At 44.0% G+C, this 12,959-nt stretch overlaps 1 protein-coding gene across 25 annotated transcripts in view; it reads left to right on the top strand.

Annotated features, from left to right (window-relative positions):
• Window positions 1-12,959, top strand: part of LOC111521831 (GATOR complex protein DEPDC5) — a 170,381-nt gene that overhangs the window by 67,981 nt on the left and 89,441 nt on the right. For 19 of the 25 annotated variants that reach the window (XR_003306698.2, XR_003306696.2, XR_003306697.2 and 16 more), the window contains 2 exons: window positions 1,615-1,750; window positions 2,781-2,878. The exons of 5 other annotated variants lie outside the window; for them this stretch is intronic. Coding sequence is in view for 11 of the 20 variants with exons in the window: in XM_026447062.1 (XP_026302847.1) it covers window positions 1,615-1,750; window positions 2,781-2,878 (234 nt within the window). In the remaining 9 variants the exon portion in view is untranslated. Of the gene's footprint in view, window positions 1-1,614; window positions 1,751-2,780; window positions 2,879-10,111; window positions 10,207-12,959 lie in introns of all 25 variants that reach the window. One more of the 25 variants, XR_003306705.1, reaches the window with a different exon arrangement.

Genomic DNA, 12,959 nt, shown 5'->3' with positions numbered 1-12,959 from the left:
TATATTATTTTGTTTTCTCATAGGTGTCTCTGACAATTGAAAAACAAATTTTCCCCCAAACTCACTTTTTTCTAGTCCGTTCTTTTTTATCTATATTCCGTTCTCAAGAAGACAGTAAGGTTTTCTCAAGCTGTGGCTAAAATTAAACTTTAGCTTAATGGGCTCTTATTGAGCTGGAAAGGAACAAATGCATTAAACTCTAGGATTTTGTGTGTGTGTGTGTGAGACGATGTCTTACTCTGTTACCCAGGCTGGAGTACAGTGGCGTAATCTTGGATACCTGCAATCTCTGCCTTTCGGGTTCAAGTGATTCTCCTGCCTCAGCCTTCCAAGTAGTTGGGATTACAGGAATGCACCACCACGCCTGGCTAATTTTTGTATTTTTAGTAGAAACGGGGTTTCACCATGTTGGTCAGGCTGGTCTCGAACTCCTGGTCTCAAGCAATCCACCCACCCCCGGCTTCCCAATGTGCTGGCATTACAGGTGTGAGTCACCATGCCTAGCCAAATTTTTATTTTATTTTTTTCGTGGAAATCATCCTGCTGAATACCTGGAAATGCCTATTTTCTTTTGTACTTGCCTTTAATATTTGAAAGTTAAATCAGTGAGAAATAGATCTGAATAACTTGACTGTAACTGGGGGTCATGCCTAAACCCTGTTCTACCCCCTTATCTCTGCTATAATCAGTCACACTCCTTGTTTCTTTCTGTGTCCTTTCCCCTCCATTATTATCTCCACTGGTTCCCTTCTAGGTCACTTAGAACTCTTGGTGTTTCTTCAGTGACCTTCAGCTTTTCATGCCTCTGTGCTTCTCCTCCTCCCACTCTTCATGTACACTTATTGGAACCATGTTCAGCAAACAGTTTGCTTTGCTTCTTCCTCCTCTTTAGCTGGCCTTTCAGTAGCCAACGCCCTCCTTCATCAGGCTCCCCTATCTTCTTCATTCCTATCCTCAGAGGCTCTCTTCCTTCTTGGCTAATCCTGTGGTCTCCTGCACATTTTGCCTTTTTAAGGTTTGGAGTTTCACAGGTGTCATTTCTTCTACCCAGGTGCCCTCTTCCTTCAACCACTGTTAACTTTGTTGAACACTTAGCTCTTCAACTTCTCTTTCCCCGGGAAGCCTCATTTTGTAGACTTGACTAATTCTAATTTATCTCCTACTCTGCCCTTTTTGCACTTAAACATCTTCTGCTTCTTAGAGTCACAGTTGTTACTCGCCTAGGTATTAACAGAGTGATTTGGTGTTTCACTTGTATTTCCCTCTTCTTGAGTTTGTGTTAGCCCTCCTGGCAAGGGTCCATGCCTCCTGTACTTGTATATTTCACTGTGGTGACTCAGTTGACACACATGAGACAGAATATCCTAAAATTTTCTTAACAGATTAGACAGGATGATAAAGGCCCAGCCCCTTAGTAGGATGGGTCCCACTCAGAAGAGCAGGTGTCCTCTGGGAGCCAGAGGGTCCCTTGTATAACATTCTTCTGTGGTGTGTTCTTCTTTCAATCTCACCAACATCTGTATCCCAGTAGGTGGAAAGAAGGGAGAATATAGTTAAGTGCACAGCACTAGCTATCAGGTGGGAATGATGCTCAGTGGTTCTTTATCTGGGTAGGACCATCCGGAGAAGCCATCCAGATCCACCACCAGACCCGACAGAATATGGCGGAGCTGCAAGGCAGTTGGCAGAGGGACCCACCTCATTCCTCTGCAGAGCTGCTGGAGTTAGCATATCATGAAGCTGCTGGAAGGTGAGGATGTGCACAGGGCTCTGGAAGGTAACCTGAGAACACTCTCCAGCATCCAGGACAATGTGCAGAACAGACTATTGCCAAAATGTTTAGAAGACTTGAAAAGACAGTATGAGATCAGGGCCTTCCTTTGTTGGCCAGTGTCATTTCCTTCACTTGGTGAAGGGTAAAGCAAACAGCCTGACATTTTTGTCTGAGATGTTGCCTAGGCCCTGTTTTAGGTTTATCTTGAATCCAAAACACACTTTGTAAACCTCAAACGTGGGTTTTTCTAAACCTCAGTCAAAGATGAATCCGAGAGAGGAAATTCTTTGGATTTGGAGTGCTGGGACAGGAGATTCATGCTGTGTGTTTTGGGCAACCTCTCTATGACTTTTGTCATTTTGGTTATTCAGAAATAAATCCCACTGTTGAGTTTAGAAGAAGTTAATGCTAAGAGCAGTGGAAATGAAGGCTTATGTTTATACAAAAACTCTTTTTGAACCAAAGCTCTGAATGTGTTTCGAGCATCTAATTGAGAGTCAGTGTAGGAGGCGGAAAGTCATTTAAGCCTTGACAGGCATGAGCCTGGGTTACACCTGGACTCGCTATTCCTCTTGCTTTAGAAAACACTTCGCAAAGTGCAGTCTTTGGCCCCTCTTTCAGTCACCTTGACACTCTAGGGGATAGATAAGGGATATGGGGAGGGTGTGACCTTCTTAACCAGATGAACTCAGGTCCATATATTCAAGCACCTCACACCCATCCTTGTTTGTAAGAGGGAGGCATAGGGCAGACAGGGTGGGTGGTCTAGGTTGGTGGTGGGAAAACAGCCGGGGTGCCAGGGTCACAAGAAACCGGCACTGACACACAAACAAAACACTGTGGCCTGGTGACTTAAGATAAGGATTCCAGTGGCTGCCAGCTTGAGTGGCTGAATATTCAGGCTTGATTTTTATGAACCTACCCCCCACCCCCGGGATATAGGGTGAGCAGGAAAAAGAGGTGATGATCTACATTAAGCCAGGTGGCTGGGCTCTGTTCTCTGCAGGCACAGCAATTCCCGCCAGCCTGGTGACGGCATGTCCTTCTTGAACTTCAGTGGAACAGAAGAACTTTCTGTCGGTCTGCTTAGCAACAGTGGTGCAGGTAACCAATCCAAGAGGTAATAGAGTTGGGGTGTTTAGATCAGGCTCACATCTAGAAATGACACAGGGCCAGAAAAGCCGGGCCATGTCTATTTTGAGATCATTTCAGCCACACTTTTGGGTGACCTATTTAGAAGCAGTGCTCTATAATACATGGAATTATAAAATGGGCTGCACGTTACATTTTTAGCTCAGAACATGTTGGTCAAGCCACATTTATCATCATTCTGTCACGGAGTCGTGATTGAGGTCTGCTTAGGAGCATGTTGAGGGCAACACCATGGACAGAGCTGGAGTGGTCTGTGCTCTAGAGGGGCTTTTGGTTGTCAGAGGAAATGGGGGGCAAACCCACCTCCATAACTGGAGAGACCCAGAGGAGAACAGTATGTGTCCAGTTTTAAGACCAGAAAAGAGAAGGGTTGCATAGTTGCTTAGAGAAGTAAGCATGCACCAGGACTGGGTGCAGTGGCTCATGTCTGTAATCCTAACACTTTGGGAGCCTGAGGTGGGTGAATCACTTGAGGTCAGGAGTTCGAGACCAGCCTGGCCAACATGGTAAAACCCCATCTCTACCAAAAACACAAGAAAATTAGCCAGGCATGGTGGCGCACACCTGTAGTCCCAGCTATTGGGAAGGCTGAAGCAGGAGAATCTATTGAACCTGGGAGGCAGAGGTTGTAGTGAGCCGAGATTGCGCTGTTGTACTCCAGCCTGGGGTACACAGCGAGACTCCATCTCAAAAAAAAAAAAAGAGAAGTGAGCATGCACCAAAGACTTGAAGGGTAGAATTTGGTTAGGTAGATAGTTAGAAGGTGAAGTTTCAGGGTGGGTGGGGGAAGCAGTATGAAATTGGTTTGGTATGATACTTTGGTTTTATGCTTTTTGGAAATACTTTTATATCTATTGTCTTATCTGATCACCCTAGTGGGTGATCAGAATATATTTAAGTTATTAAATATATTTTGTACATGGGCACCTTAATGTCCAAAGAGGTAGAAATATTAAACTAACCTCTCAAACCAATAGCCAGGTATCCTGACTCAGGCTGCTGTCCTCTTTTCATGACATTGTTCAGAGTACCTTTAAGGGGTAGGGTAACGTGAGCTTGAATCAGTACGGGCAGCATTTGTGGAGCCTCAGAGGACAGGTATTGTACAAAATGAGTGTGAAAAACATTAAAACTTTTTAAAAATTGGGCTACTATGTTGTGCTTCAGTGTTCTGTAAGCTAACTTGAATTTCTAAAACGTAGCTTAAGAAAAGTTTCATTACTGGGCATGGTGGCTCACATCTGTAATCCTAGCACTTTGGGAGGCCGAGGCGGGTGGATCACCTGAGGTCAGGAGTTCAAGACCAGCCTGGTCAACGTGGTGAAACCCCATCTCTACTAAAAATACAAAAATTAGCCGGGTGTGGTGGCATCCCAGCTGCTCGGGAGGTTGAGGCAGGAGAATTGCCTGAACCTGGGAGGCGGAGGTTGCAGTGAGCCGAGATTGCGCCACTGCATTCCAGCCTGGGCAACAGAGCGAGACTTCATCTCAAAAAGAAAAAAAAAAGAAAGGTGTCGTGAAAATGAAGTTATATCAAGTTGGTTGATGATATTTTCCTTTATTCATTGGTAGGTTCATCCAACAATACTCCTAGAGGCCTATGTCTAAGGCTAGGAAACTGGGTTGACAGTAAGAGAATCCCTAAATGATGATTATTTCATTTATTAATTCATTCACGTATTTTTTGGTTAACCTACTCACCAGCAATCATTTATTTTAGATGAGAAAACACATTGAATAAAAATGTGGGGATAGGAAGACACTGTGTCCCTGTACTCAGAGGGCTGAAAATGTTACCTCTGGCTGCCAGATTATTTGAAAGTACCTTCAGGAGGTTAGAGAGGCAGTGTTTCTATTGCTTTGCTATGCCAAGGAGTCATTTTTAGGAACGCAGAGTTTGAGCCTCCCAGGCTGTTTGGGGTAGAGTTGCACCGAGGAGGACTACTCTGGGACTCATTGGACTGTACTTGAACTAGTTTCACTGGTTAAATGAAGCAGGGGGAATTACAGGTTCTGATGGTAGCAGCACCAGAATGTACCCAGGTAGTCTTGGAAGTTATTTGGGGCCTGGGATAACTCAGGTAGACCAGTTAATTCCCCAGAAAATTTTGTTTTAGAATTTTAAAATCATTTTGGGGAAAAGAAGTTTCAAAGAATCTTTATTTGGGGATGGTTGTGGAAGATTTTAACATGACACCATTGTGTGAGCTAAGGGTTCCCTGGCATACTCAAATTGGAAAAGCATTTGCTGCAACCTGAAGCTCTGGCTCAGCCTTCTCTTGGGCTTCTGAGCTGTAGGTGTGTCCACCTGATGGACCTCTCTGCTCAGATGGCCCCCAAGTACCTCATCCTTAACGCATTGACAGCCAAACTCATATCTCCCTGTTCCCCAGCCCACGCCTCCTCTTCTGCTCCTCCTTTCTTCTGACTGGCTCCTCACTTCCATTCTCACTGCATTGTTCACACTCCTGTCGTTTGTGGCCAGGATTATTGCAGTAGCCTTCAAAATGATCTTCCTGCTCTGTTCTCATCCCTTCTGATTCATAGTCCATACTGTCACCAATGTTTCCAGATGCAGATCTGATCAGCCACTCCTTCCCACATGTAAACCGTTCCATGGCTCTTCATAGCTATGGTACTGATCGTCACCTGGCTCCTGCCTGTGCTTGTATCTTCACCTGCCTCCTCTTCCACATGGTACTGCAGGTAGAAAGAGTGCAGGCTCCAGGATCTTAGGACATGAGGCCTGACTCCACCTCATGAGCACTGAAGCCCTCAGGCCAGTTACTACACTAATTTCTGGGTATCTCAGTGTCTTCATGAGGAAATTGACTTTTTTTTTTTTTTTTTTTTTTTTTGAGAAGGAGACTCACTCTGTCACCCAGACTGGAGTGCAGTGGTGCGATCTCAGCTCTCTGCAACCTCTGCCTCCTGGGTTCAAGTGATTGCCCTGCCTCAGCCTCCCAAGTGGCTGGGAATACAGGTGTGCACTACCACCCCCAGCTAATTTTTGCATTTTTAATAGAGATAGGGTCTTGCCATGTTGGCCAGGCTGGTCTCAAACTACTGGCCTCAAGTGATCTGCCCATCTCAGCCTCGCGAAGTGCTGGGATTACAGGCATGAGCCACCGCACCTGGCTGGAGATTGACTATTAAGTGTGGTAATCCACATACATTCTTAGGACAGTGCTGACATCCATGGTGAGCACTCAACAAGTAGGAGCTGCTGTTGTTGTCATTACAATAACATATTTTGTATTCCAGGTATTTCTTGTGGCTCCTGAAGAGAACTGTGTCCTCGTGTTCCTTTGCATAGATAAGTTCCTCTCTATAGAATATGCTTCTTCCCTGTCTTTGACCCCTGATTCTGACTGGCAGGCATCAACTCAGTCTTTATGATTCAGCTCCAACAATACCTCTTCTTTGAAGCCTACCGTTTCCTTCCCATGCCCTCCCAGAATGTGTTAGGCATGTTTCCACACAGCTTCATATGCATAACCCAACTTGGCATGTCATGATCCACTGCTTGTTTCCATGTCTGTCTCCTCAGTAGACTGAAAGCGCTTATCTTTATTCATTTTCTCCACTCAATGTGTAACACATTTATAGACAAATGGATTTATATTTCCAAGACCAAGCTGCCGTATGTGAGGAAAATTTGAATAACACACAAAATTATTGTTTAATTGGTACGCGAGTATTTAATTATACAGAGTCTTTTTTTTTTTTTTTTTTTTTTTTTAGAGGCAAGGTCTTGCTCTGTTGTCCAGGCTAGAGTACAGTAGCATGATCTCACTACAGCCTCACCTTTTGGGATCCTTTCACCTCAGCATCCCAAATAGTTGGGACTACAGGCACATACCACCACACCTGGCTTAATTATATATGTGTGTGTGTGTGTGTGTGTGTGTGTGTGTGTATGCCCTGAATGTTTGGCTTCTCATAGATGATGGGGACTCCTGGGGTTGTTTTTTAGTCAGGGTGATATTGTGAAGTGGGGTCATCTTTTCCCTTTCCCAGTCCTCTTATATAACCAATAGCATGTGTTTTCAAAGGGGTTAGTGGTCATCAAGAGGTGATCTATAGCCACATGGGAACTGAACTCCCATCTTTGACCTTATGCTACCTGATCAATTATGTTAATGAGCCACTGAAAGAAATTAGATAAAATTATTCAAATTTTTATAACCATATATCGGACATTAATTGGTTATAACCATATGCAAAACCAACCAATTAATGTCAGATCTTCAGGATATATCCATAGTCTTACTTCCATCAGTCTTAGCCGGGCGTAAGGTGCCATCATCTTTTGCCTGGATGCGGTAGCCTGTTACCTGGTCTTGGCTTCCTCCCTTGCCCTTCCATATCGTTTATTTTCAACACAAAAAATCAGAGTGACCTTTCTAAAATAGAATTTGGATTATGAACTTCTCTGCACAAAATTTTCCAAGGGCTTCCCAACTCACTTGGAGTAAAAGCCAAGGCATTACGGTGGCAGATAGACCCCTCATGTCATGTGGCTGCTTGTTACACTCAGTCCTCATCTCCTACTTTCTCCCTCTCACTTCACTTTGGAGGTTCCCTAGAGAGATCAGGCTCACTCTGAATCTCAGGTCCTTCCTTTTGTTCTCCCCTCTGCTGTGCCCTTACTTCAGAGAGCATCATAGCTAGGGTCCATATGTCTGCATTTGCCCAGGACAGGCCTGGTTTGAATTTGTTGACCCAGATGACTATTAATAGTGTCCCCTTCCAGTCTCAGAGGTGTCCGTATTGAATGATAAATGATGTGGCCACCCTACCCACAGCTGGCTCTCTCACTTCCTTAAGGTATTGCCTGAATTGCCATATTTTACCTCAGCACTCCCTAACCGTCTTCTCTACCTCGTATTTCTCCATTGTGCCAGCTGGCATACTAGATTTTTTAATTTTGTAATTTTTTTATTGTAAGTTCCATGACTATCAGGATTTTTGTTTTGTTCACAACTGTATTCCCAGAGCTAAAAAACAGCTCCTGGTGGCCGGGCACAGTGGCTCACGCCTGTAATCCCAGCACTTTGGGAGGCCGAGGGCGGACAGATCACCTGAGGTGGGGAGTTTGAGACCAGCCTGACCAACGTGGAGAAACCCGTCTCTACTAAAAATACAAAATTAGCCGGGCGTGGTGGCACATGCCTGTAATCCCAGCTACTTGTGAGGCTAAGGAAGGAGAATCACTTTGAACCCAGGAGGTGGAGGTTGTGGTGAGCCGAGATTGTGCCATTGCACAGGTCAGGCAACAAGAGCAAAACTCCATCTCAAAAAAAAAAAAAAAAAACAGTTCTTGGCATGTAATAGGTAGTTTAATGAATGCTAAAAGTCTTCTGAGGTTAGCTTTCTCTCTACTGAAGCATGATTTAATTTTTCTCTAATGCTTTTCTTTCTTTTCTTTTTTTTTTTTTTTTGAGACGGAGTCTCACTCTGTCGCCCAGGCTGGAGTGCAGTGGCCGGATTTCAGCTCACTGCAAGCTCCGCCTCCCGGGTTCACGCCATTCTCCTGCCTCAGCCTCCTGAGTAGCTGGGACTACAGGCGCCCGCCACCTCACCCGGCTAGTTTTTTATATTTTTTTAGTAGAGACAGGGTTTCACCGTGTTAGCCAGGATGGTCTCGATCTCCTGACCTTGTCATCTGCCCGTCTCAGCCTCCCAAAGTGCTGGGATTACAGGCTTGAGCCACTGCGCCTGGCCCGTGCTTTTCTTTCTTATAACCTTCCTGAACAGTTAGCTAGATTCCTTTTTTTCAAAGACTTTGGTAGTCTTTTTCTCCTTGCTTGGTTTGCAAGTGACTTTCCTTTCAAGCCATCTTCATTTTTCATGGAATATGTTTTGCTGTCTTCAAACTCAGTAAACTCTTACCCATTCCAGAAATGTGTATTGAACTCTAGGCACTGTGCTAAGGCCTGAGAAGAAACAAAAACTATTAAAACACTGACTCTCCCGACCTCAGGGAGCTCTGGCTCCTCATGCACTTGGGATTCTCTTTCAAGCAATTCCCATGTGGGGTAACGACAATGAAAGGAAAGCCCTCTTGTGGGGAGTTGGACTGTGAATGGTTTCAGTAATACAGTGTGGTTTGAACATGTGATCTCTGCTAAATGAGGATGTGCTAGATGAGGGAGTGTGCTGTGATGAAAACAACCAGGATCAGAATTCCCCCTGCTCCTCACTGGGCTTTCGAGCTGAGGCTCAGGTTCTTCATCTGTGTAGTGGGCATAAAGATCCTCCTCTCCCTGACTGCTTGTCCCACAGAGTGGTTGGCCGGATCAAAAGTAGGTTGGGTACATTACGGGCTAGATTACCACACTGAGTCCTTGTTTTGAAACAAGGTGGGATCTGAATCCACAACTGGTTAACATTTCATTCATTAAAAAATCAGAGAAGACTGGCGCGGTGGCTCACGCCTGTAATCCCAGCACTTTGAGAGGCCAAGGTGGGTGGATCACTTGAAGTCAGCAGTTCAAGACCAGCCTGACTAACATGGTGAAACCCTGCCTCCACTAAAAACACAAAAATTAGCTGGGCGTGCTGGTGGGTGCGTGTAAGTCCAGCTACTTGGGAGACTGAGGCAGGAGAATTGCTCGAACCCCTGAGGTGGAGGTTGCAGTGAGCCAAGATCATGCCACTGTACTCAGCCTGGGTGACAAGAGTGAGACTCCATCCCAGGGGGAAAAAAAAAATCAGGGAAAAATCCAAACAGAGAAACCTTATTTGTGACCCTACCTTCACCTCTCCAGGCTTGATGGTTTGCACCATCTGCAGTCTCTCAAGCGTGACTCAGTCTTTCTCCTGCATTTGGATGTGATTCATATGTGAATCATGATTCACAGGAGTAACATCTCTGTGGGTTTCCCTCCCAGCCCCGTAGAATTTCATTTGGAGCGTTGTTAGTGGGGACCTGGTAGCCGCAGTCTTCACTTATTTTTCACCCGGCTACCCAGCAGAGACAGGACAGTTGGTGTGACTGGGCAGATAGTTTTTATCCCTCTGTATCTTTAACTGGGCACCATTTTAGAAGGCTTGCTAGTAAATGTCTTCCTTTATTGGAGGTAGATCATTTTGAAAAAGAAAGTAAGTGGATGCCATGTTTTCTTTCTCTTTAGTGTTGAGACTTAGAATCTGCAACTTGATATTTGTGTTGAATATTAGGTGCATGCAGTGTATTTGGCCTGAGAGCCAAAGTAAAAGTAACTCATGGCACACTGAGACTGGATGGAAGGACCTCCGTCATTTCTCCAGGCCAGGTCAGTTTTTTTTTATGGGTAAGTGCCGCCTCTGTAGCCCAGAGAAGAGAAACCACTCACCCCAGGCACAGGCTTCTCGATGTGGGCTTGGAACTGACCCTAGAGGCTCCACACTGAGTAACCTTTTTGACCTTGAGGTTTTCAACCAAAGAACACATTCACAATTCTGAACAGATGTCAAAAGAGACAGAGCTGAGGTGACTTTTACCAGCATTGGCTCCTCAAGTTGTATGTCTGGCTTTGAACTTTGAGTGTGAGACTTCATTCCCAAATGTTGGGTTGGAGCAGAGCCGGCTGACCATGAGGTTTCACCTCCATCATTGCAGGCTGGTGGGGCTCTTCATATGCCAACAGCAAGTCTGTATGACTGAAAATAAGACCTCAAAGAGCCAGTGGGAAAGGCACTGTGTTGGGTTTGAATTGCAAGGAAACTGTGTGTGAGTAGCTTCCTGGAAATCCTTAAAATATTTGCTTATACCTATAATAGCTTCCTGGAAGTCCTTAAAATATTTGCTTTTTTCGGGTGTGTGTGTACGTGTGTGTGTGTGTGTGTGTGTGTGTGTGTAGGTAGGTGTGTCCACCAGAGATGGCACAGATCTACTTTTGGCCTAGGATTCAAAGCTGCTCTGATAAGTTGAACTATTCCTTTTTTCTTTTCTTTTCTTTTCTTTTTTTGAACTGTTTGTTAGTGTAAGAATTTGAGTTGTCTTGCAGACCAAGTCTAGAACAGGTTTTCTTTAAAAACTAAAACAGGTAATCAAATGAGCAAACTTGGCAGCCAAACCTGGGAGGTGATATAATAACAATGCTCTTATTGCTCAGAGTGTTTTGCAAATGCCAGTTTGCCTTCATACTACTTCTCAAGCTGAATAAGAAAATCCACCTCATTGCTTCTTTATAATCATGCTTTATATTTGCATGAAAATGAAAGTTGTCAGCCAAGTTTTTTTTTTTTTTTTTCCCCGCGGAAAATTTAGCTGCAAGTGGCTTTTAGCTATTGACAAAGAACAGATAACATTTCAACAGCTAAAAATTGGTGCCCCAGATGGATAGTCAAGAAATAGAGCATCTGTAAAGTTGAGCAGAAAGAATCTAAATGCAGGTTCCACCTACTTACTGTGAGATCTTCAGTAAGTTGCTTAACTTCTCTGAGCCTCAGTTTCTTTATCTGTGGAAAAGGATCATACCTACCTCATATCTACTCCTGGTGTGGGTTTGAATGAAATGAAATACTGTATTTGTCTGACTTAATACATTGTATCTTCTAGTATAATGACTAGTAATTTAAAAAAATCTGCTCCAAGCAGTTCCAAAAGAAAAGTCCTAAAGTTGTTTTGGCCAGGTGGTGTCATCTTTATTTTTATTTTTATTTTTACTTTTTTTCAGACAGAGTCTTGCTCTGTGTCTGTGGCCCAGGCTGGAATGCAGCGGCGTGATCTCGGCTCACTGCAACCTCAGCCTTCCGGGTTCAAGTGCTTCTCCTGCCTCAGCCTCCCGAGTAGCTGAGATTACAGGCACCCACCACCACGCCCAGTTAATTTTTGTATTTTTAGTAGAGATGAGGTTTCACCACGTTGGCCAGGCCAGTCTCGAACTTCTGACCTTCAGTGATCCCCCACCTTGGCCTCCCAAAGTGCTGGGATTACAGGTGTGAGCCACCACGCTCAGCCCATCTTTTTAAATTAAAAAATATATATATGTTTTAAAATTTATGTCCAGTAAAATGTACTGTATTTAGAGTACAGTTCTGTTGAGTTTTTACAAATGCATAGAGTTGTATACCTACCAACAAACACATCAAGATAAGAAAATTTCCATCACCTCCCAAAATTCCTCTGTGCTATTGTTTTGTACTCAGTCTCTCTGCCTGTCCTCTGGCAACCAATGATCTGTTCTCTGTCCTTCTGGTTTTGCCTTTCCCAGCATGTAACATACATGGAATCATACAGTGTGTAGTTTTTTGAGTCTGGCTTATTTCACTCACCATATTGCATTTGAGAGATTCATCCACGTTGTCACGTGTCAGTAATTGCCTCCTTTTTATTGCTGAGTAGTATTCTATTGTATGGATGAGCTGCAATTTGTTTATCCTTCCCCCAGTTGAAAGATAATTGGGCTGTTTCCAGGTTTTGGTGACTATGAATAAGACTTCTATAAATGTTTACATGATTTTATATGAAGAAAGGTTTTGTATGAACTTAAGTTTTCATTTTTCTTGTATAAATTTTTAGGAGTAGATTGCTGGGTCAAATGGTAAATCTACTGTTTTCAAAAGTGGTGTGCCAGTTTCCTTTGCTATCAGCAATGTATTAGGCTTTGAGTTGTTCCATATCCTTGTCAACACTTGGTATGTCCAGTCATTTTCATCATTCAGATAGGCATGTAGTGGTATCTTACTGCACTTTTTTGTTTGTTTTGAGACGGGGTCTTGCTCTTTCATCCAGGCAGGAATGCAGTGGCACAGTCATAGCTCACTGTCAACCTTGGACTTCTGGGCACAAGCAATCCTCCTGCCTTAGCCTCCGGAGTGGCTGCGAACACAGGCGCATGCCACCATGCCTGGCTAATCCCTGTGCTTTTAATTTGCTGTTTCCTTAATGAGTACTGAGTTAAGCATCTTTTAATATACTTACATTCCTTTTGCATATGTTGTTTGTCCTTTTCTCATTGGGTTGTTCGTTTTCTTGTTTTTGAATTTGAGAGTTCCCTATGTCTTCTGGATGCAAGTCCTTTGCCAGATACATGATTTGCAA

The sequence above is a fragment of the Piliocolobus tephrosceles genome, chromosome 19 (assembly GCF_002776525.5).
Source record: "Piliocolobus tephrosceles isolate RC106 chromosome 19, ASM277652v3, whole genome shotgun sequence".
Taxonomy (NCBI): Eukaryota; Metazoa; Chordata; class Mammalia; order Primates; family Cercopithecidae; genus Piliocolobus; species Piliocolobus tephrosceles.
Note: the sequence above shows the minus strand (reverse complement) of the source record. Positions and strands in the feature narration are given on the sequence as shown.